The sequence below is a fragment of the Phocoena sinus genome, chromosome 2 (genome assembly GCF_008692025.1).
Source record: "Phocoena sinus isolate mPhoSin1 chromosome 2, mPhoSin1.pri, whole genome shotgun sequence".
NCBI classification, from domain to species: Eukaryota; Metazoa; Chordata; class Mammalia; order Artiodactyla; family Phocoenidae; genus Phocoena; species Phocoena sinus.
This window is the reverse complement of record NC_045764.1, coordinates 15,038,688-15,064,084: the sequence shown is the minus strand read 5'-3', so window position 1 is coordinate 15,064,084 and position 25,397 is coordinate 15,038,688. Positions and strand designations below refer to the sequence as shown.

General features: G+C 37.0%; 1 protein-coding gene across 1 annotated transcript in view; it reads left to right on the top strand.

The window, feature by feature from the left end:
• PLXDC2 (plexin domain containing 2) overlaps window positions 1-25,397 on the top strand; it is a 417,331-nt gene that overhangs the window by 181,366 nt on the left and 210,568 nt on the right. Inside the window, exon 4 of the mRNA XM_032622008.1 lies at window positions 17,421-17,567. Coding sequence (XP_032477899.1) covers window positions 17,421-17,567 — 147 coding nt within the window. The remainder of the gene's footprint in view (window positions 1-17,420; window positions 17,568-25,397) is intronic.

The window sequence follows — 25,397 nt, the reverse complement described above, 5'->3', positions numbered from 1 at the left end:
TGGTTGGTAAATTTGAGCCCTTGGGGTCATGGTGGCAATAGTCCAAAAAAGTTTAAAAAAAAAGATATCATCACATGAGGCATGATTTACTGCAAGGGAATTTCTTCCTAGATATAGGGGAATGACGGGGCATGGGCACCATGGCAGCTGCTCCCCAGCTGCAGCAGAGTGGGGCCATATGGGAATTTGGGCATATGATGCCACATCTCCTAGTTTCTCAAGAGAAATCCAAACACCTAAAAGTTGTTTGTTCATTCTTTTTTTTTTTTTTCCTTAATCACATGTGGACCAACACAGTGATGGTAAAATAAAATGTCCATAGGTTCATGTATCTAATGGCCACCTGGCCACCAGATGCTATTGCTACTATGTACAAAACAAATAACTAATTACATTCTTAATTAATATAAACTTACTAGGTCATCTTCCAAAGGGCCATCTTATTTCCAAGTTCTGAGGGGCACCTCACTGTTGCCTTCATGTCTACCCCAGAGGAAGCATACTATGTGTTGAGTTGAATTCAGTCAAATATAATCTGATTCTTGGAGATATTCTCTTCTGTCCTACTTTTCTTCTGTACTTATTTTATGTAAGTACAGTCCTGGTGGACTACTTCCTATTGCATCTCTTGTAAACATGATATTGAAAACAAGAAGTGAAACATGGTTTTAAAGGTCTCACCTTCACTAGTTATTTTGAAGAATGTTTCTAAGATTATTTTCTGTTCTTCTGAAATATTACAGTGTGTGAAGTTGGAGTCATGGGAAATATACTCTTCGGTTATGATTGATTCAATATTCCAAGTTTTCAAAAGTATTTAGACATAATGAGAAAAACTTTTATATATTCAATTAATTACATATAAATATTGTAATTTAAACAATGACATTTCTTCAAGTAATCATCTTCTTTTGTTTTTCCTGGAAGACTGGAACATTTTAGACTTACCAGTGAGATGAATTTAGAAAGTCAAAGTGATTTGAAACATTGGCAATACATTCAACTGTTAATAAGACAGAAGTGTGCTCTGGTCTATATCTATAACTAGCTCGCTAAAAAATTAAATAAATAACAAATGGATTAAACTGTATGATCATTCAGTAGCATTGCATATGTATCAAATAACCACAGCATTTCTAATTTGCAGATAGATTTGAAGGAAAAAGAGAAAGAAAATCAAATAACTGGGGGAGGGGGGACTTTTAGTGTGAGACTTTGCATTTCTTTTCAGTTTTGTAGCAGTTGCAACAGGTATAAGTGGTATCTTACACAAAACACTTTAGAGGTATGATGAAGTAGCTGGGTTCAGCTTACATTATTGGCAGAGCCAGGATAAGGACTCGCATCCCCTGTTTCTGGCTCCTGATGCCAGCCAACCATTCCCCATGCACCACCATGCTGCAGCTCTTTCTCTTGATCCCTGGTAACTGATACCTGGTGCTATGAACTGAATTGTACCCCCTCCCCCAAGTCGTATGTTGAAGCCCTAATCCCCAGTCTGACTGTATTTGAAGATAGGGCTGTTAGGAGGTAATTAAGGTTAAATGAATTCATAAGGGTGGGGTCCTAATCTGATAAAATTGGTGGTCTTATGAGAAGAGCAAGAGGGACAGAGCTCTTTCTCCACGTGTACACATTGAGGAAAGGCAAGGCAGTGTGAGAACACAGTGAGAAGGCTGCTGTTTGCAAGTCAGGAAGAGGGTTCTAACCAGTATATGCCCAGACTGGCACCCTAATCTCAGACTTCCAGGCTCCAGAAGTCTGAGAAATAAATTTCTGTTTAAGCCATTCAGTCTATGGTATTTCATCATGGTAGCCTGTGTGGACTAAGATACCTGGGAGGTGTGGAGAGACAATTTACTACGTGACATTTTCTAAAAAGGGTCCTTATGAAGTTTCCAACACTTGAACACCTAACCTTCCAATCCGAACTTAGCTACTCTTTTCTTGATGAGAATCCTCTTCTTCCTCCATCATGTGACTGGCTGCATGGATCCCCGCAATAGAAGTCTCATATTGTATGTTCTTTCCACCCATTTCCTCATGGCATATTTCCTAGTGAACCCATGATAGCTCATCACTTCAGGAAAAGTAGCCACTTCAGTTTACCAGAGTGTACACTTTCTCTGTCTTTATCCATATGGACTCCCTGTTTGTGGTGCTGGAGAAATTCCTGAACCTCTTTTCTATATTCATGTTCATGGTCTATTATTTGTAAACAATATTTCCTTAATGGTCTAAAAGCTTTGGCCATAGTGTCTTGGAAACTGAATTGTATAGCTATATTCTTCAGATTTTGTGCATGTGGTTGGAATCACTCACAATTGCATACATCCTTCAGTACTCATTAATGTCTGATGAGACAATTAAACGTCAATTAATGATACTTTTCTTCTTGTATACCAGGTAGCCTTGTTTAGAATGAGACGTCATATAAGGTAAATAGTGACCTAAGAGCTCTGACCCAAATGAATGAGTACATGCCAGAGACAGAATGTAGAAGGGAAAGTTGGTGAAGAAGACAAAAAAATAATCTAGGTCTTTTCTGGAAAATTCAGATTGATCTCAGGTTATTTCTTACCCAAATAGCAAATTGTTTATCTAGTCACCAGTTACCTCAGGAAGTAGTTTTAAATACAGCTAAACTAAATATAGTTGAAATATGGTTAAAGATAGTCAAAATAATCTGAGATATTATAAAATGCATTTCTTATCCAAATACATGAAACTTATCCATAACATCCCCAACAGCCTTTGCTCAAAGTCTTCTAATGGGAATTTATCCTTTTTTAAGAGAGAAAATTTTGTTTTTGACATCTTAATTTATTAAACTGTTTTCTCATCCTTGCCTGAATACTTCATCCCCAGAACATTCACAGATGAATCGTCCTTCTGACCTTTGGGCAAAGTCAATCCAGTTCCTCTTTGTCATCCAGTGGACTCTTCCCCATTCATTTCTCACATGACTTGACCTACAAGACCTCAACCATTTAGATCTTTCTCCTCTAGCCACATTTTATTTCATTTGTTATTAAAATGCTGAACTCACAGTTATACTCAGCAGGAATTTGTCATAAAGCTGTTATGTAGCAGACTAGCAACTGTCCCTCAACTTACTATTGGGAAAATAGTATAAACTTTTTTAGACTTTATAAATGTATTTATAAATTGGTCAGGGAGAGACTGGCCTAGGAAGAACCTGGAGCCTGAGGCTCAAGTCCAAGCCCGGAGATCTTTGAAAGCCCTTTAAGGGAGTTTGCATTTCTCTGGGGCCCAATGCACTTCCTGGGTATTATTTATACTAGGAACAGCTTGATCCCCAGAGGACCCTCAGAGGCTGCTTCCTGGAAAAAGGATTAGAAGATCAATAATATGTAAATAAACTCTGCCACCCACATCCCTGCTCTCTGTGCCTGCACAATAGCCCTTCAGCCACTCAGAAGCAGCAGAGTGACCTTAGGGGTTCTTTAGAGCCCTGTACCAAGAAACAAATGTAAAGCACATGCAAATACTCTTGCTAGATTCATTATTGTTGCTTCCAGGGGAAGTGGGAGGGAGTTCGGCTTTGAAGATGGAAACCATGCAGCTTTCCTAGAGTCCTTGTGAGTACCTTACACTTTGTCAGAGTATGAGAAATTCTCTAGGCTTTAGCTCAGCAGTTTTACGACCAATATTTTCGAGTCTTTAAAGATGTTCTAATCTACCTCCGAAGAGGAAGGGAAAAAGCACTGTGGCAGTGGCCTCTGGAAGTCAGATATCATAAAACCAAAATGGAAAAAAAAAGACTCAATGTTTTCATTCCTTTGCAAATTAATGGCACTTAAAAATATGCATCATCTACAAACCCTATCTTTTCAGAAAAAGAAAGCATTAACAAGTGTTAGACCCAAACGGTCTACGAGGGATTCCAACTCGCCCAAGAACCGCCAAGAGTCGAGAGCCGCTACAACACGCAAGAGGTTTATTAGGAGCCGATGCACCGGGGTTCCCTGAACCTCACGCAGGAGGCCGATGGGGAACCCCTAAAGGCGGAATCACATACTTTTTATAGGTTTATTTACTCATAGGGCGGGTATATTCTCACAATGATTGGGTAATTGTGGTGACTTTTGAATTCATTGGCTTAGGAACTTTTGTCCCACCTTCTGGCCGTTATAGTTGTCTGTTCATTGTGGCGGTTAGGGCGTATACCTGTTACGGGCAACTGGAAAATTACCCGCTGTCTGGCAAGTCCCCGTCAACTGAAAAACTCCAAGAATTGGTTTCGATAGGGAGAAGGAGTGGCGCACGATAGGGAGAAGAATTGGTTTCGATAGGGAGAAGGAGTGGCGCACGATAGGGAGAAGAATTGGTTTACGGGAACAAGTGAGGGGGTGGAAAGTCCCTAAAGGCCCCACACAAGAAATAGAACATGATATTAGAGTAAATGATAGGTGAATAACCAAATGTATCTTTTTTAAAAATTCATCAAGTTATCTTTGTCTTTTTCACATTTTATTCTTTGAGAACCACTGTATTATGAATTCTTTACTGTGGATCTAACATTTTTGTCTCTATCATAAATGCTTTGAAAAGTATGCAAACAGATTACTTTTAGGTAGCCATTTTCCAAAACTCCTCTATTTAAAAGATTAACCAGCTAATGATTTTTAATAAAATATTCTGGGGGAACCAATCACTTTCCGTTTTCAAGGCAATCTGTTGGTTTTTCTTCCTCGGCTTTAAAAATTATGCCTGTTATTCCTCTATATGTTTTGCAAACCATTGTTGGCATTTTTTTGCAACAAAAACCTCTAGGCCATCATGAGTTATATAAAGTCTTCACTACATCAGGGGACCAAATTTGTATTGGATTTGGGGAACTATGCCCTGCATAGTAGACTGCTTACTTATAAGTCATCAAGTCAACAAAAGCCTAATGCAAAGACCTGGATTGAACTTTGGATTTTGTACTGGTTGTAACAGAACACTGATGTGTTGTTTGTTCACACCTGTTCTCACTAGTCTGATTCATTGGAATGTTTATTACATTCTTTGCTCTCTGAGTGACCTAAGAATTTTTTTCCCAGTCTCTTTCTCCACTGTCTCCTTAGTCTCTGGAATAATCTGTTCCGTCCAGAGTAAAACCCAAAGATAACTCTGACGTAAGCTCTCTTCATTTTTTTAACCCAGGCTGTTTTTTAATGTTTTAACCATTAAGCAGTATTCTGTTCTGAATTTTTATCTACAAATTAACTGAATTCAAAATATTAACTGGTGATTATTTCTAAGCAACGTTTATGCACAGTGTAGATCAGTGAAGAGAACTGCTTGTATATCTAAGCCCAGGCACAGGAAATCCTATGAGCATATGGAAATTCTCTACTTATAGAAGTATCTGATATATGTAGACTTATAATGTAAGAACATTCAAGTAAGAGTTCCTGTCCTGGTTTCTTTTTAACTTTTCATTTGAGATACAAAAGTTAAATCAGTGGCCCTAGGGTTTGTTATTAATACAATCACTTAATGCCTGTGTCTCCCACTAGACTGTAAACAACATAAATGCAGGAACTGTGTCAGTTTTGTTTACTATATACTTTTTAAAACAAAAGTCTCCTGAATAAATGTTTTTAATGTCCTAATATCAAAGGGAAAGATATTTAATCTAAAAAAGGCAGCTGGTTGATATTGTGAGGCAACGCACTAGGAACAGAAGAAGGCTCCTTCTCTGTGAGTGTCCACCCCAAGGCCCTCAAATGCCAAAGACGAGAGAGAACTGGTCGCTTCAGTCACGTGTCTGATCTTGTCAAAGAAAAGAAAAAATTAAGTAAAGTGTATCATTTCAGGAAAATGGCTCAATTTGTGTTTTTTGTGTGGATCAGGTATAATGCTTAAAAATGCATAATGTTAAACTTCCATAGCTAAATCGAACCTCTTTCCACCGCGTGCTACTGACAGTTAGTACTGTGTTTGGTATAGTCACGTTCAGTTCACCACTGCTTCATTACCTGCACTGCGTGTTTATGCAAAGCCTGATGATTATGCTTGCAGACCGACTAATGATCTTTAAAACTGTGTTGATATCTCAAAGTGATTGATGCAGCACGTTCATTGCATTTTTGAAGCTGCTTTATCTTTATACTTGTTTCAAAGCATTTTTGAAGCTGCTTTATCTTTATACTTGTTTCAAACCAGGTGGGGGGGGCAGGGGGAGGGGGACGATGACACATAAAATTGTATGTCAAATGAGTGCATCCAAAACCATGATATGAGGATTCCAAATTTATACTATTTGGGACATGTACAGATGCAACCTATGAAACATTCAGAAATTCTCCAGATCGCATATCCATTAAGGAATAGAAATCTGGACTCAAGCCTTCTGTATTGCGATCGTCAACACTGGAACTTTAAGGATCATCATTTCCAGAACAGATGAAAGGCTATTTATTATTCCTGCAGTTCTCTGGAATGTAAACCTTACTGTGTGTGTTTTGGAAAGTACTAAGCTCAATGTTTTAAAAAGTGAAATTCTTAAATTTTGGTAAACTCTCTAAGAATAAGTCGAATTTTTTTATATATTTCTAAAGTCTTGGTTTTGGCGTGATCATATAGATATAGAACATGTTCAGTTACAAATTGGAAATTTCAGCTAATAGGTGATGTTTCCCAGATGTGTCTGCACGTTGGGATCACACTGCACCCAGCCCGGATTCTGATTTAACTGGTCTGGAGTATGATCTGGGCTGTGAAATTTATAAAAGATCTCCAATTGATTCTAATGTGCAGACGAGTTTGGGAACCACTGCTACAGTTCAAGGGCATTCATTAGCTCATGGCATTGTCCTCCATTGAGTGCTTATTCGAGTACTCAGTGAGAGAAAGATAGAAATACAGGTGTTACTTGAATATGGGAGGGCTTCTCAATTAACATCTGGTTACTCCTAAGGCCTTGTTCTGTGACCATTGGTATGCACTGTATCTGGAAACCAGTGATACTTATTTTCCTATATTTGTTTGTTAGCATTTATAATGACATGTAGATATGCTAAGTTCCACTTTAAAATGTTAACTGGCATAGCTACTTTCAACCATCCAGGCTGTCCAGTTATCCTGATTAAATGCTGCAGGGTCATTTTTGAGTGTTCTTCTCCCTCTTAAATACTGGCAAGCAAGTCTTTTGGATTCTTCAGTCTTTCTCACAACAGCATCTTCCCTTTTGTTTTCCCTCTTAGTAACCTGGTTAAGCTGTTAGGATTTTGTTCTTGATTCTTTTATTCTTTTTAAAATAATAATTAGTTAATTAATTTTTATTCTTTTACTCTTTGTTCTTATTATAGCTTCCAAACCAGTGTATGGTTCTAATCACCCCCTTCTCCAGTCCATCCTATTTTCTAGATTGTTCCGTCTAAGTCTACACTTAATCCATTACTTCCAAGGCTCTCATTTTACACAGAATCAAATTCAGACTTTCCAGATTGATGTTCAAAGGTTTGTGCAATCAACATTCTACATATCTAACTGCACTCACTTCACGTTACTCCCCTATATGTGTCTGTTGTTCTAGTTATTTTCTGTAATCTTATTAGTATTTTTCTGCTCCTTCCTCTGGGTTCAGACCAGTCCTCTGAGCAAAATCGCCCTCTCAATTCATTCCTCAAGGTCCCGGATTAAATATCGTGACTTCTGTGAGCCCTATATTTTATCACTAAAACTGAATGAGACTTTTTCCTCCTGAGGAGGCTTATAAAACTGAAGCTGCCATTAGTACAGCCTTTATCTTATGCTGGTCTGGAGTAGAGAGATTTGAGTACCTGCACTATGTCACTCTTGCAGGTTTCTGGAGAGCAAGGACTATATCATAAACATCTTTTGCCCTTCACAGCCATCAGCTGGAGACCTCCACATACATAATCAGTGCATCATAAATACTTGTTAGCTTGTGTGAGTGACATCTGCAAGAAATGGTTGTAAATAAATAGGCTGTTTTATAGCATCTTCCTACATTAGACTACGTTCACTTGAATATTTGACCTCCAGGCATTTTTCTTACACTTTCCAGCTAGTTCTTAGGAAAATGAGAAGCTCATAACATTGATTTTCCCTTGTGTGATTTTGTAGGACAGAAGCAAAAACGGAAAGCATGCTTCTCAGACTGCCTGAAATAAAATCTCTCCTAAGCTATCTTGTAATTTTATTGCAAGATATAAATACCAGCTTTATAGATCTGAGAGGGAATCTTTCTTCAAAGTCAGCAAAACCATATTATGAAATATTTGTTTGAATCTAGAATTAGTAACTTTACAACAAAACTTCAACACATAGTGCTTTCTTTTTGCTTCTTTATTTTTAATGGCTCATGAAACTATTGCAAGCCTCTCTCCCTTTGTTCTGCCCTTGTTTGACCTGTACATCAGCTACCTAAAGTTAAGTGAGTTGGCAACAAGATTTTCCTTCTTCTAATATGTGGTCCTGGAAGAATTTATCATTTGAAATGGGCTTTTAAAAATTCTTATTTAGAAAACAATGGAAGCTGTACATTGTTAAAAGTACCTCTATGCTAAATGAAAGCAACTACAGATTTTTTTTTTAATTGAATCTACCCACAGGTATTGTCAAAATGGTCTCTCAACTGAAGTGGAAATGATACAGTATCTCCTAGAGGGATCAAAGTAACTGTTTATTTATACTTAGCAAAACAGCTCAACCACTCAGCCGTAGAAAATTTGCATGGCATGATGGGTTAAAAATGGCCCCAAATTCCTACAGTTTATCCCATAAAGAGGTAGGATCTATCTTCTCACCTCTTGAACCCAGGACATGCTTTGTAACTTGTTCTGATCAAATGATGGGATGGAAGTCACATTAAGCACCTTCTAAGCAACGCCTCCAGACACTTGCAGCTTCCGCTCTTACTTGCTTGGATTCTATCAGCTTGGGAATAAGCCCAATCTGGTCTCCTTGGGAATGAGATGTCACAATGAGAGAGAGAGACCCTAAACATGTGGTCAAGTCCATGTGGAACCAGCCAGTCCCCAGCCGACATGAGAAGTGGCCACAAACCATCAGTGATCCCAACTGACACCATGTAGGACAGAAGCAATGCCCAGCCGCACCCGGTCCTAAACAAATGAATGGTTGTTTCAGGCCACCAAGTTTGGGAGTTGTTTGTTTCCCAGCAATAACCACTGATAGAGGTGGCATGAGGGGTTTTGTAATAGGGCATGGAAATTTCAAGAATAATAAACTGAATAGTGAATAAAATCTATTTATAAATAAATTGGATTGGTTTGTGTGCGAGTTTTTACTTCTTCCTTGCTGTTAAGAAGAATCTACCACTGTAACATCTTTTCTAGGAGGTAATAAAGCCGAAGTAATAAATAGCTTGAAAAATATAAAGAAGGTCTAAAACTTACAAATCTATATATTAAGTATCTATCACGTACCAATGTTTACTATCTAGAATACAGCAGTGAACCCAGTAGAGGGAGAGATATTTTAAACGGGGAGCAGGGGGAGGCAATAATTTTTTTTGAAGTCCAATGATAAAAGTTACAAAGGAAATTAAAGCAGACTGAGAAATAAAGCATGACAGAATAGGGGAGGATCATTCCAGGTGCATAAAAGAGCAGGTGAACAGTATGGTGTCAGGGCACATAGCGTACTCGTGCGACACCAGGAGAGCTAGTAGGGCTGGTGTGGCACGTGACGAAATGGAAGGGGTGGCTGTGTCAAGCCCCGTGTTTGTGGGAACAGTAACAGTTACCTTTGAAATGAGATTGACCAGTTCATAGGGGGAAATTACCCAACTTTTCCACAAATGTTGGTTGTGTGAAAATTGTCAACTGAGTTATAATTTTTAGAAGTTGCTCCAGAGTAAAATTTTCCATAATTCTTGTAAAATTATAAATATCTCAATTTTTTTTCTAAGAGATAGGCCAAGATATAGAACTGTATGGATTTTCAAAAAGCCCTCCTATATTAGAAAGCTTGAATGGCAATTTTGATTAGCACTAGAGAATGACATGAATTTTCAAAGGCAATAAATCTAGGACTTTCTTACAAATCCAAACTTAAAAAAGGAACTATCTGTATGTGGTATGGACTGAATTCTGTCTTCCCTAAATCCATATGTTGAAGCCCTAACCCCCATGTGGTTATATTTGGAGATAGGGCCTTTAGGAGGTAATTAAGATTTAATGAGGTTGTAAGGGTGGGGCCCTATGGGATTGGTATCCTTATAAGAGGAGGGGAAGACACTGAAGAACTTTCTCTTGGCCCTTTGAGGACACCATCTACAAGCCAGGAAGAGAGCTTTCACAGAAACCAAATCTGCCAGAACCTTGATCTTAGGCTTCCCAGACTGTGAGAAATAAATTTTTGTTTTTTAAGCCACTCAGTCTCTGGTCTTTTGTTATGGCAGCCTGAGCAGACTAAGACAGTATGTTTATAGTGTCCGAGTTCCTGCCCCATCATGAATGCTACATCTAAAATAGAAATGTCCGTATAAATTATGATTGTCTTTTTTGATTATCAGAATGTTTTGTGGTCCCTCACACCATTGTTGTTTCTTTCTAGCTGATTGGAAAAATACACCAAGAATTATAGAGAAATTCAGTAACTGTAAAATGATCACACATTTTATGCATCACAACATATTGTACATTTGAAAAATAATGCACACAAATACAAGACCTGTGATTTTTTTAGTTTGCACAGATAACGCATAGTGTTCCCAGGGATTCGTACACTCCCTGCAACAAGTGTGTTAATTTGCCTCCAGTCTTGGGGCCAATCTACAACTTACCAACAAGGATGATTAAGTACCTATTGAAATGGTACTATGCTATACAGTCACTATAACTAGCTACCTGTGTTGGTTCTTCAAACTGCACACTTATATTTCTTTTGGTGGGTATCACTTAAATAATGCAAAGTCTTCTGACTCACTCACCCCAGCAGTCTCTTCCCATTCGCCTGTGGCTTTAGAATCTCAGAACCTTAGCTGAAAGGAATTTTAAGAGACACCTAGTTGAATTCCTTATATAAAGTCCAAAATGTACAGTGACTATTTAGAGGCAGAAGCTGTACTTCAACCCAAATATCCTTTGAGCTATGTTATTGTAATGCTAATTTTGAGCTTTTTAATAGAAATTTCATACATATTTTTAAACTTTTTTCATGCATGCATTTTTTCCCTAGGTTTTTGGAGCCTTCAGAGATCCCTTGTAAGTTGGCAGTGCACCTCTTTAGCAACCACTGTGTGATTGGCCATCACGTTGCTTGTATTTGTAAAGATAAATTGAGATGTTAATTCACTCAAAACTGCCCAGATTCTCTCTCTGGCCTGTGCTTTTTCACCACTCTAAAACTGGAAATACTCTCGCAGGTTTATTCTTGAAAAGGTTAAAAGTTTCTACCAGGAGCAAATTAAAGTATACTGGATAAAATATATCCAGGTAGAAAATACTATTTGTTTTCATTTAATAAATGAATCAACACAGACACATACAACACATTCCAAAATGCTGGAGATGTAGGCAATCACTTAATTGAATTATAGAGCTTTGATTTTGTCATTATTTTGAAAGATCATAAACGTGTTATGCTTCCTTGGCCATACAATTTACCTCTCTCTGCATAGCATGAGAGATGATCTCATCTAAGAGAAACAGTTACTGGGAAAATGAAAACTGTTTTATGATGGAAATATTGCTGGAATCCCATATTTTATATGTCACATAGTAATCTGACCTCATGATAAATTCACCCACACACTCACACACACACACACACACACACACACACACACCCCTACATTCTTGGGTGTCACTTAACTAAATTCTTGTGAAGAACTGATAAAATAAATAATACCGGGCTTCCCTGGTGGCGCAGTGGTTGAGAGTCCGCCTGCCGATGCAGGGGACACGGGAAGATCCCACATGCCGCGGAGCGGCTAGGCCTGTGAGCCATGGCCGCTGAGGCTGCGTATCCGGAGCCTGTGCTTCACAATGGGAGAGGCCACAACAGTGAGAGGCCCGCGTACCGCAAAAAAAAAATTAAAAAATAAATAATACCTACCAAAGAGTCATGGACAAGATATTGCTAGGGGGATAGACCATGCTGCAGATAGATCAAGTAGGTAAAACTCCTTAAAGAAATAGCAGAGGCATCTGTGAGAAACTGAAGATACGTAAAAGATATGCATAATGAGAATTGGTGCAGTAATCTGATATAATCAACAGGAGATAGAGGAATTGATTTTTAATTCTTCTGACACCGTAACAATAAATATCCCATGTAATTGTTCCGAGTGTCTGAAGAGGGTATTGCTGTAGTACTATGCTGATGTATATTGAAGGCTATTTGAAGATAATATGTAATTGCTCCTATCGTTCTGAAATTGTGTGGGACTAATTTAATAATCCTTTATATTCTGTTCATATGCTTTCAAATGTGCTTAAATATGTTGGTCGAATTTTCATTTTTCGGTAACCCAGTGAAAGAAAGCTAAATACTCTCACTGGCTTTTTATTAACAGAGACACTCATATGACCTATCTTCCACATTCCCTGTAGGTCACCTCCTTCTAATGCAGTTGGGAAAAGTATTGCCAGCTCACTCTTTTTCTCCTTTTGTTATTTGATCATGTCCTTTGGTTTCTTATATCAACATGATTTTTTTAGATCACTATTTTTTAACTCTTTGTTTTTGAGTAGTTTTATATATACAAGTAATATTTTTAAATAGCTTTACCTTTAATTGTACTATATGGCCCTTGTGAAATCATTTATATAAGAATGTGACATATTTGGTTACATTACATTACATTATATTATGTATATTAATACCTGGCAAGAACCATTCAAATTATAATATTTATTTATTATAAAACTATCTTTGAAAGGTAACTGATTGATTAAATGCTAAATAACTTTACCTGAGAGCTTTGACTATGTTTTATATATCCATATATTTCAAATGACTAACACAGTGATGTTCATACAATATATTCTTGATTTTTTTAAAAAAATTCTTAATGAAATGAATTTAGAGTTCAAATGCTATTACTACATAGGCTATGTGAGGCATCCATAAGAATTATTCTACATAAAATCAACTTAACACCCATGATAGAAGAAAAGACAACCTTTGGGTTAGAAATTGTGTAAACTGATTGTTGCAGAATGGTTAGGCTACAGTTACAAAGACTTTTTCTCTGTGTTTTTGGTGTATGTCCTCTGTTTACAGCTGTACATTTCCAGACATGTTTGAAAAGCATGGATTTATGGGATTTATAGCTACCTATTGTGCCATCTACTTTCAGTAACAGTTGGTTTCCTAAATGAATTGGCAAGTAGGCATATCACAGTGTTTTGTTTTATTTTTTATGATGTTATAAATAGTTTGCAAGAAAAAAAAAAAGAAAGAAGAGTTTGCTTCTGAGCAGAATAGGAAAATCTTTATGCCTGAAGTGGCTTTTGGCAAAGCTTTAAGAACCGTTACTCCTATAAAGGACAAGATATGGTTTGAATAATTTAATAGTGCTAAGATGTCATATTTTTGAGACATCTATTTTATGGCTTTCCTGAATAACTGAGCCAAACACCTCTCCCAGGAATTTAACAACTTTTGTCTTTAAATTCCTAGGTAAATAATAAATTGTCTTCCTCTTTGAATAACAGTTGCCATGACAACTTGGCAAGCTTGGGCTATAGAAGTCAAACACCAAGAAGTCAAAAAGCTTTAACTGTCAGTATTTTCAAAGATTTTATGTTGTTTTGAGAAGCTCTGATTTAACTGAAAATGAAGGTGTATGTTCACATAGCCATATCAGTAATTGTAATTACTGATTACTGATAAAAAATGTATATTTTTGCAGCGAATCCATTGTTTAGCATAACAATACTCTTATTCTTTATGTTAACTTCAAGACTGTGTCTTGATTAATTACAGGGATTTAGGGGTTAAAGGAAATACCAAAGTCATTTTAGATATGTTGATTGCAACAATTATACTGAGCTCTATACTGAAAGTTTGTGATATTAAAGAAAATATCTATCTGGCAATTGTATAAGAATTTGGCAGCATCATAAAATCTATTACATAATTCATCTCAAGATTACATCTCTGACCTCAGTGTTGCTGAACTCTTTATAAAAATACTAGCAATAGGGAAAAAAGATTTAATTTAAACTCATTGAACATTTTCTTCAAAACCACCCTTTTGTACCATTCACTGAAAAATCAAATGAATCATTGTTGTTTGTTATTCAGACTTGATGATTTCTGGCGGGTTAAATACAAGTTTTCATTCCTTCTGTGTAATTTGCTAGACTACCAGATGGGAATGGGAGATGTTTGTTATCTAGATCTATAAATCTGCAGATAAGGTTGTCTTATTCAATACTGCTGAAGTCTCTTTTCGTGAAAGTTAAGGAAACTTGTTTGTCAGTTAGGGTTCTTTTGGTTGATAATAACTCAACTCAAGGTGTTTTAACAATAGAGGAGATTTAATGGTTCATCTAAGTGGTTGAACAAGCCCAGGAGTTGGTGCACTTAGATATACTTGGTCAGGGATGTGGCTTTTTCTTTGCATTGCATATGGTTCTGTCCTTATCTATGTTTGCTTTATCTTCAGGCAGGATTCCCTCTTGGTAGCAAATGGTGGCAGTAGTTCCAAGTCTCATATTTACACATCTCAGCAATCAGAATCAGGGAAATTATCTCCTCTCTACCTAATCTCCAAGATGTCTCACTATTTGGTCCTTCTTAGGTTATGTGCTCATCATGCCCACCAACCATTGTTGCCAGTGGAGTGACACCTGTAGAATGGCTTGTGCCCAGTGTCAAGGAGGGTACTTACCACTGAAAGCTTCCAATGGCAAAGCACCAGACAATGAGAAGGAGTTGAAGGCACAACCACAATGCTTGTTACTCTCCTAGAACCCAAGCAATCAGTGTCGTTACGTTCTGGAAGGGAGGTCTGGAAAATCATTAGGATAGAAGCTCTGTTGAGTTTCATAGAATCTTATTCCTACTCCTTTTTTTGTATCTCCTTTTTTCTTTTTTCTCTGCAGAACTTTCTTTTCTTTCATCGTGGGTATACTTGTAATTTGTACATGATACCTAGGGTTTAATTGGAGATATAGGATTTTTTTTTTTAATTTACTGTTAACATTTAATCAACATCTTTTCTCAAGATGTACATTTGGAGTCATATTTTTTCTTTTATTCATGAAGCAAAATCTATTTAGAATATTGCTTAGAATATTCCTTTCCTTCATGTAGTCTTATGTGTATGTATGTGTATATATATATATTATATATATATAATATATATGTATATGATGACTTGTGAAAAGGTACATGGTATTCTTATTTTGGCTGGATTTCAAGAATAATTATATTTTATTTAATTAGCACTTAAGTAATAAATGCATTAGATGAAATTCCATCCAAAAATTTATTATTCAAATCATAGACCCTCTATTCACTAAACATTAATCTTACATATACCTGAATATTTTTAAATGCATTCTGTTTAGTGACTTCTCAAACTGATAAGCACATTTACATTTCATGATAAAACAAACAACAAAAAAAAACGAATTGTGATTCAAATTAGTCAAGAATCATGTGATTTTTCTAGGTGTTCCTCAGCAAAATTGCTTTTTAAAACATTTAAATCTCTTCATTGAGTGAGAAACCTGAAAAATAAAGGTTTTGTGACAGGTACCATGTTGATATCAATAATGAGAATTTAAATAAAAGTAGAATTTAACAACCCAAATTATAGGGGAAAGATGTATTAACTCAAATTTCTAGGACCATTAAATGAAAGCAGCGCCTAATATAACCCTAGTTTAAAAGGAGAAGTTTGAATTTGTTGTCACTCAATAGTAATTACAGTTCAGGCTTTCAGAAAATACTAGTTCCAAAAGTGACATTTTTTGTTTGGGCAGCAGCAATCAGAGAGAGCCCTAACATTACTGTTTTAGAAAAGACTATTGTACACAGATTGTTCATTTGCCTTTAAGTTTTGTCTGTATAACAGTTTATTTTAAAGAGGCTTATTACTTTTATATTTTTAAATCTAATTCACTTTCTTTAGAGGTTATTTAACTAATTTGGCTATTTTGAAGAATACTAACACTTCTAATTTCAATAGTCATTTTGTTTGTTTGTTCTTTTATGAATTTTAGGAACACCTTTGTTCTTGTTTTTCGTTTGAGGGCTTTTTTCTTCTTTTTAATGAAACTGTGTAACTCTAAATTATATAAGTTTGATATATAATGATTTAAATGCTTCACGTAAAAAGGGGGTCAGAAGGAAGAAAAAACATTTTTTGATCCTAGGACAATTAAAGGTATTACAAAAATGTAACTCGTGAAAAAACATCCATTAAATGTTGCACTCTGAATTCACCTGAAAAAGAAAAAAAATGCTACAAGTAGATTCATCTTAGAGGTATCATTTTAAATAGCAGTCAGTATCAACACAAAGCTTATAACAAGAACCATGTATGATTACCTCTATCTTTGCTTGCCACAATTCTGACACACTCTCATTTTTAGGGTAAAAGAAAATATTTACACAACTCTAGGGAAAAAGCAAAATAAACTGATAAAATGGAGAAATTTCAAGAAGCCATAGTCAAAAGTAAAATATACTTTTTTACCTTCTAAAATAGAAATTAGAATGCTTTAGGCAAATTTAGCTAATACTGAGTAGTCACTGAAAAAAATGAATGCTTCTCTTTTTTTCCTACCTTTACTGAGATATAATTGATATGTAACATTGTGTAAGTTTAAGGAGTACAACACGTTGATTTGATACACTTATATACTGTAAAAGCTAGCCACCATAGCATCAGTTAACATCTCCATCATGTCACATTATTATCATTTCATTTTTGTGGTGAGAACATTTAAGATCTATAATCTTAACCTTAGATTCCCCAGAACTTAATCATCTTATAACTGGAAGTGTGTACCTTTTTTTTTTTTTTTTTTTTTTTTTGGCAGTACGTGGGCCTCTCACCGTTGTGGCCTCTCCCGTTGCAGAGCACAGGCTCTAGATGCGCAGGCTCAGCGGCCATGGCTCACGGACCCAGCCGCTCCGCGGCATGTGGGATCTTCCCGGACCGGGGCACGAATCCGTGTCCCCTGCATCGGCAGGCGGACTCTCAACCACTGCGCCACCAGGGAAGCCCGAAGTGTGTACCTTTTGACCAACATCTCCCCATTTCACCCCCTTCCAGCCCCTGGTCACCACCATTCTAATCTGTTTCCATGAGTTTGGCTTTTTTAGATTCCACACATAAGGGATGTCACTCGGTATTTATCTTTCTCTGACTTATTTTACTTAGCACAACACCCTCAAGGTCCATCTGTACTGTCCGTGTCCTTGATGTGCATTATTCTTTATTTTTATAGGAGGACACAGATCATAATTACTATATATCTCGGATATATGGTCCATCTGATTCTGCCAGCCGGGATTTGTGGGTGAACATAGACCAAATGGAAAAGGACAAAGTGAAGATTCATGGAATACTGTCCAATACTCATCGACAAGCTGCAGTAAGTGCTTTGACATTTTGAGTTTCTTTTTCTTCTTCTGTAAAAAAAAATTTGCTTTAATTGACGTATTAACATTGTTGTGATCACTTTTCAAGTATATTAGTTCTGCAATTGCAGTTTAGATTAATAATTCATGTAAGATGTTATAGAAAATGATAAAGAATTATTTTGAGAAGCCACCATTAATTTAACCATTAATTAATTAATTAACCATTAATTTCTCCAGTAAGTACGATGAGTTGCATATTCAATTTAAAGTTGTGATTTATCTTGGATGACTTTCAGTTTTCATGTAATTAGAGAACATGCATGTAATCCATGCATTTAGAGAATATTTTTTAAAAATTATATTAATTTGCTATCTTCCATTCTACATGAGTTTATTACCGTTGGTCTGAAAAAGATTGAACCAGAAACATTCACAATTCAGATAACACATGTAGACCAAATTATGGATTTATGTGAAGAAATTTAATATAAAAGAAAATAATTATGTGAATAAATTTAATATAAAGAAAATAATTAAATCTAGAAGACGCCAAACATATTTTAAGTCTGAGCTTAAATCATTTACCTGTGGTGGTTCCTTAAACAAACAATTTAACTATTCTGAGGCACAGTTTCTGAATCTATATAGGGGGGATGACAGGAGATATGAATACAAACCTCACTTAGCTTACATGGTCACTGATACCGTGTTCTGTGTGTCAGGTTGAATGCTTTCATGGATTAGCTTTTTCAATCTTCACAACAATTCTATGATTTAAATATTATAACCACCTAGGTATTGAAGATAAGAGAACTTAATCTTGGAAAAATCAGCCTAAGGGTCTCCTGCTAGTAAGTTCTGTGACTCAGGTGTTAACCTAGGCAGTCAATTCCCCATTCAAAATACATGTGTAAAAGTTATCACACTTGGTTCACAGAATGTTCTTTGATAATCACTTTATCAAAGATGATGCCTGATTTAACATTTTAAAAGTTATTTGGTTTTGTTGCCATGGATTATAGTGGTGATCTTACTATCAGTGAAGCCATGTCTTGTTCAGTTTATCATGACATAAAGAGAAAACAAAATAACTTTAACATTTCAAGGGCTATTGCCATTATTGATACAAAGATAGAACTAATAGAGTAATGGCCAATCTGATTTAAAGAGGCGTTGATTTGATAAATTTAAAATATCAAAAATTCTGGCCAACAGCCTTCATTGTAATATATGTAGATGTCCCTATGTCAGGAGATTGACTTCTAACAGTTAAAATGGAAATTAATTATAATTCACCATGATGATTCATTGAGGCTGAGAAGCAAACGAAGCAGCCACCTCCCCTTGATGAATTCCATCATCCCTTTTCTTTTCCATATTCAAGCAGTCTCAGAGAAGATGACAGATTCAGAAATGCTTCACTGTCTGGCTTAGAACAGATCTTCAAAAGAAGAGAAAATGAGAAAGATTAGATTAGGACCATGTTTTTTCAGGAATGTATTGCATTTGGCAATCTTCCCACTGTATTGCAGTCCCTAATAGTGTAAAATATACTTTGTAAGAGTTTGAACGTTTGTGTATCCACATTGAGATTCCATGAAGTGGCCCAGTTCTGGTGTCGGCCACTGTGGGTGATATCTGTAAGCAGAGAAAGAAGTTCGTCAGTTAAAATATTAGCTGATTTCTTCTTACACTTGCTCTTGTGCTCTCCCAGAGGGGAGGCAGTTAATGTGTCCTGCCTTTCCTCAAAGAAGGTTGGTTTCTCTTTGGAATAGGGTTTGCTTGGCTGCCTTGTAACAGCTCTCTGATAGTCTCAAGAAATATTATGATGATATAAAGATCCATTTTTTTATAATTGTGATTTTGAGAGCGACACTGTTTGTTGCTTTCAACACCAAAGGTTGGCTTAAACACAAATGGAAAGACTTGAGCTTGTAACTTATCTGGTGCTCCATGCATTGATTTTTAAATATATATCACTGATTTTAGCTACTCTGCACTGGTTTTCCATGAGAATCTAAGCCATTGTCAAGTATTTCTTAGTGTTAGAAATTGGTCCTGTACCCACTTTCTCTATCATCACCAACAGAACATACATACACACACACAGGCGCTCACAGGTACACAATTTCCATTTACAACAATAGAATTGATAATATTACTTAGTTACTTATTTTTGGAAAAATTTGCCACTTGGACTCCTTCATTTAAGGAGTTTTATACCTTGGAACTTATAAATTTACTTAGTAGAATATTTTATAAAAATTTTGTACATTCTTTCATAAGTATGATTGTTGAATATTAGTTTGAAGATTTCCAAATTGTAGAGAGTGATCCATTTTTTAATATTTCTTCCATTGGCCTCCCCATCTTTCCAATCCTGCCTTGTTCTCTTGGCTCCATTTCTATTATGCCACCCTTGGAGTAGAACCAGGTTTTAGAGGTGATGACAGAATTGTAGTGTTAAGGTATTGCTATGGCCAGGGGCTCAACGATGCCCATATACACCCTCTTCCTCCTGGCCCTCTCCACACACACAGCATAGGCACCCAGCCACAGCTACCCTCCCCACTGTGATAACTACTGAGAGGCTTAACCACAAGGGATAATGGCAAACGGGAAACAATGATTCACTTCACTGATTAGGTTCCCTGAAATCATAATCATCAAAATCTCTGGTAGTTTGGCTGGAAACAGGATTTAACTTTAAGCCCGAAGGGAAGAGGGGGGTTTCTTAAATCTTACCACCAACTGATGTAATTTGCATACCCAAGGGCATCCTTTCTGTCAACAAATTAGACAAAAAAGAGAATAGAAAGATATAGCCTAGGATAAGACTCAGGGGGCAGTCGGTTAACAACCCAGACCTGGGCAAACAGGAAAGGAAGTGAGAAAGCTGAAGATTGGATTTCCTGAAGATACAGTTTCCCTCCCCTTTCCCAGCTGAATGGGTCAGAGGAAGATATGGGAGTGTCTGACCTGGAAACATAATTTTTTAAAGAAATATTTTCCCCTTCACCACCTTCATTTGTAAATGTGGTCCAAACAGTATTTTGGAATCTTAGATTAATTTTCTAGAAAAGGAGGAATGTGGAAATAGAGTAAGAGTTTTTCCCTTTTCTCCCATCCACGATAATAATACTGTGAGAGCAGAGCAAAACTTAGTCATTTAATTCACATTTTTCACATGCCGAAACACACTGATTTCTCTTTCCTTTTATAATGTAAAGTAAAATGATTAGTATTTATATTATACACACACACACGTATATGGTAATTTGATTACATGTTCCTTCAGATCTCCCCGTTGTCCTTTTTGTTTAAATCTTTCCATTGTTCTTTTTAGTTTAAATAACATTTCTTAAATCATATTTGCAGTAAAAACAGATGTTAAAACCTAGTTTTACAGTTGGACACATTAAAGGAAGGAGCATGTCTTCATAGATAAAGAAAAGTGAAAATTTTGTATGATTCCCTATCATATGACAAGCAAAGAGCCAAGCCCCTTACATTCAAATACTGGTACTTATTTGGGATTTTTTGTTCCTTATTCAAAGTTATCAGGTTGCAGATCTAGAAGTTTCTAACTAGAAACCTAGGAACCAGTCCAGACTTATTTTTCCTTCTATGAGGACCTTCAAATGCCACAATTTTGAGATTTTCTTATGTACTGTTAGATCCATATATTTTAGTTTATTGCTGGACACACAGTTTGATTCAACAACCAGACAAATTAGAATTATTTTGTCTTTTGAAACCACAGTTTATGAAATTCTTATTCACAACTTCTGGAGAAGTACCTCTGTCCCAGTAGAAGGAGTCTGGGGTTATAGAAGTTGTGAGACCTTGGCTCCAAAACTCATTTTCTCAGATTCTGGCCTCTTGGAGCTCAATTTTATAACCTGGAACGAAGGGAAAAATGCCTGCCTTGACAACCTTCCGGTGCTACTTCAAGAATAAAAATGGGGCTTCCCTGGTCCGCCTGCCAATGCAGGGACACGGGTTTGAGCCCTGGTCTGGGAAGATCCCACATGCTGCGGAGCAACTAAGCCTGTGCACCACAACTACTGAGCCCATGCACCACAACTACTGAAGCCCGCACTCCTAGAGCCCATGCTCCGCAACAAGAGAAGCCACCTCAATGAGAAGCCCACGCAGCACAACGAAGAGTAGCCCCCGGGCTTCCCAGGTGGCGCAGTGGTTAAGAATCCACCTGCCAATGCAGGGGACATGGGTTTGAGCCCTGGTCCGGGAAGATTCCCACATGCCACGGAGCAACTAAGCCCGTGCGCCACAACTACTGAGCCTGTGCTCTAGACCCCGCGAGCCACAACTACTGAGCCCACGTGCCACAACTATTGAAGCCTGTGCGCCTAGAGCCCGCAACAAGAGAAGCCACCGCATTGAGAGGGCCACACACCACAACGAAGAGTAGCCCCCGCTCACCACAACCAGAGAAAGCCCGCGTGTAGCAACGAAGAACCAACACAGCCAAAAATAAATAAATACATACATTTATTAAAAAAAAAAAAAAGAGTAGCCCCCGCTCACCGCAAATAGAGAAAGCCCGCACACAGCAACGAAGACCCAAAGCAGCCAAAAATAAATAAATCTTAAATAAAGAAAAAGAATAAAAATGAGATATGAAAGGATGCTGAAAATAACAATGAGGTAGTAAGGCATTGTTTTTTGAGAGTCCTAATAAAAAATAATAACCCCCAAGTAAGTTAATTCCTAAGTAATCTCTAAGAGTCTCTTTCTACAGATATATATCTATATATCTGTATAATATCTCTATATAATTTTCTGCCAAGAAATTGCCAGTCTGCTTTTTGCCGGACATAAACATACCCTGACTTTAAAAAAAAATTTTTTTTTAATTAACTTTCTATATGTTAGTAAGAAGATTGATTCTTTGTATAAGAAACACTAGCAAAATGAAGTGCTGCTCTCCTATGTCTCCGTCATAGAGCAGGTAAGGTTTTTGATGAAACTGGTATAGTTTTTGATGGTGGACTGTTTTAAAATTTAAAAATTGGACTGTTGTCTGTGGGGATCCTCAGACTACTCAAATAGATACAGAAAACTTCATTAAACAAAAATTAGGCTTTCTGGAGGTATTTTCTTTTTTCCAAGGAAAATAGCATCATTTCGACTAGCATTTCCATTGCTCTTATATTTCCGTAACGTTGGTGTTGGGAGAGCTATATCTGGATGCCTGTGGTGACTTTAGTCAACTGTTTTCTCACATTGCACCATTTCATTTTTTCCGCGCATCAGAAAATCTGTTGATAAGTGCTTATTTTTCTAAACGATTAACTCAAAAGGCAATTTAATTTGCTATCTCTATTAGGCTATATCTAGACCACATATTTTTGCCTGAGTCCTGTTTGCAGTGTCTAACAATAAGTTGCTTTTATTTATTTTTATTTTTGACTGGTTGAATAAACTTGCTGCATTCTGTCTTGTGAGTTGTTTCATTTCAAGTAAGACATACACAGTTCATCAACCTGGCCTCACTTGTCTTCATATACGGGATTTTCCTCTAGTTTAATAACAGACTGGGATGAGTTGTGTCTGCATGTGCCTACCTTAATTTTGGTTTAATTAATTCATTTTACTATTATTATCATACTGAAATCATTTATCAACTTTGAGAATATCTGTCCTGAAGAAAGTATTATTTGAGGGCCTTTTATGGAAAAGAAAGGCCTTCTTTTGTTCCATTCCATAACATCAATATGACCTCAGAGTAACTGAGCTCCTCTGCATGCCAGGCATGTAAGCTGGTCCACTTCCCTCCAAGTGGACAAGTAAGGATGTAGTCCCTCTTCCACCGATGGCATTAATGACACAGGTTGAACATTCCCATCTAATATTTTAGACATGGAAGGGACTTTGGAAATTCTTGAAGATAGTGGCCTTGTGAAGTACAGTGTTCAATTTTTATGCAGATTACAAACCTTAGTTTTCCAAAGCAAGAACATACCTTCTTTTTAAAAATCATGCTTGAATTCATCATATTTCAGTTCAATTTAATCTCATTTCTCCAATATTGTGTCTTTAGTAGAGGACAGGCACCATTCTTTATAAGTTAGAGTCATAGGAAGTAATCATACATTCTCTGTTACCAATGATGGCTGTAAAAAAATCCTAGATAGATAAATATCTACTCGGCTTCTTTTTTTTTTTTTGTCTGCATTGGGTCTTTGTTGCTGTGCACGGGTTTTCCCTAGTTGTGGTGAGCAGCTATTCTTCGTTGCCGTACGCGCGGGCTTCTCATTGCCGTGGCTTCTGTTGTTGCAGAGCACGGGCTTTAAGCGCAGGGGCTTCAGTAGTTGTGGTGCACGGGCTTAGTTGCCCTGCAACATGTGGGATCTTCCTGGACCAGATATCGAACCCGTGTCCCCTGCATTGGCAGGCGGATTCTTAACCACTGTACCACCAGGGAAGCCCTCTACTCCTCTTTTTAAAGTCACAAGTGAGATGAATACTTAAGGTTTCTGTGAAACTCTCTTGGAAGGTTTCACATTAATCTTTTATAATTGTAACAGCTGCTAAAAAGGGACCCTGAAGCCAGGCAGCCATATCTCAGGTGGAATGAATAAATCCATTTACTCCTGTCTTTCATCCTAGATTCTCTTCTCAGACCTGTTTTTAATCATCCTTTCCGAGATCTCTCTAGGACCCCATGAAGACTTAACAAGGGTTAATTTTAGATAACATGAGTGTAAAACATATTCTCATCCTGAAGTTATTAAATGATAAAGCTTTCACAGGACTCTTCTGCAAGGAAAATGCTTCGTAGCACAGAAAAATTAGCAAAATACAGATGGACTATAATGTTCCTTAAGAGTAAATATAACTAAAAGCAAGTAGGTATAATTCTTGTGAAAAATCTTAAATTGTAGAAGATGAAAGACTTAAGACATTTTGGAATTGAGATTTCCTGAACAAGCTAGCATTTTAGTATCTTTTAAAAGTATATTTTATACCTATTTTCAATATCTTTTTTTTTGTCTGTTTCTTCTTACTAAATTACAGCCTGTGACTTAGGTGGTGGATGATTACTCTAGGCAAAATAGTCAAGGTCTCACATGGTTTGTTTATAAATTGCCTTCCCATCAGAACTTCTGTGCAGCCCCAGAAAGTAGGTGTCTCATCCTTTTTTCACTGAAGGTGCTCTGTTCCACTCCAGTGGGACCAGAAGTAGAACACTTTTAGCCACTCTCAATTAATGATAAATTGCCAGGAATTTCTTGTTATGCAGCCACTCTCTGAGAAGAAATGCGAAGTAAGTTTTGCTCCTGATAAATAGGCTGCGTTTAGGCACCCGAGCCCTGATCCCTGCAGAGCGAACTGTAGATATGGGTAGGGTGGATAAAGGAGCAGCTCTTGGAAGCTGTGTTCAGAGACATCAATTTACTTCGCTTTTGAAAAATCCAAAAATTGCCAACTGTGGCAGAACGTTAAAAGCTGGTGAATCTGCATAAATGATGCAGGGGGCTCTTTGGATTATTCTTGTAACTTTAATTTGAAATTATTTCCAAGTAAAAAGTTAAAAAAAAATAATAACAGAGGAGATGTTAGCAGAGGAGGTTGAAGAGTGAAAATTGGACCTGGCCTAAATTTTTATTTCAACCTGTAGTCAAGTTTTGAATGATTTAATCATCCTTCCCAGGAACTCTGCCAGCACTGAATTCCAAATCTTAACACATTGTTACCAAGCAAGGACTCCCTGCCTGAGGTGCATAGGAGCCAATACTGTGACACCTTTGTTTGAGATAGGAAACAGTTTTGTTGCAGGTTGAATGGCTGGGAGGCAGGCAGGGCTTAAATCT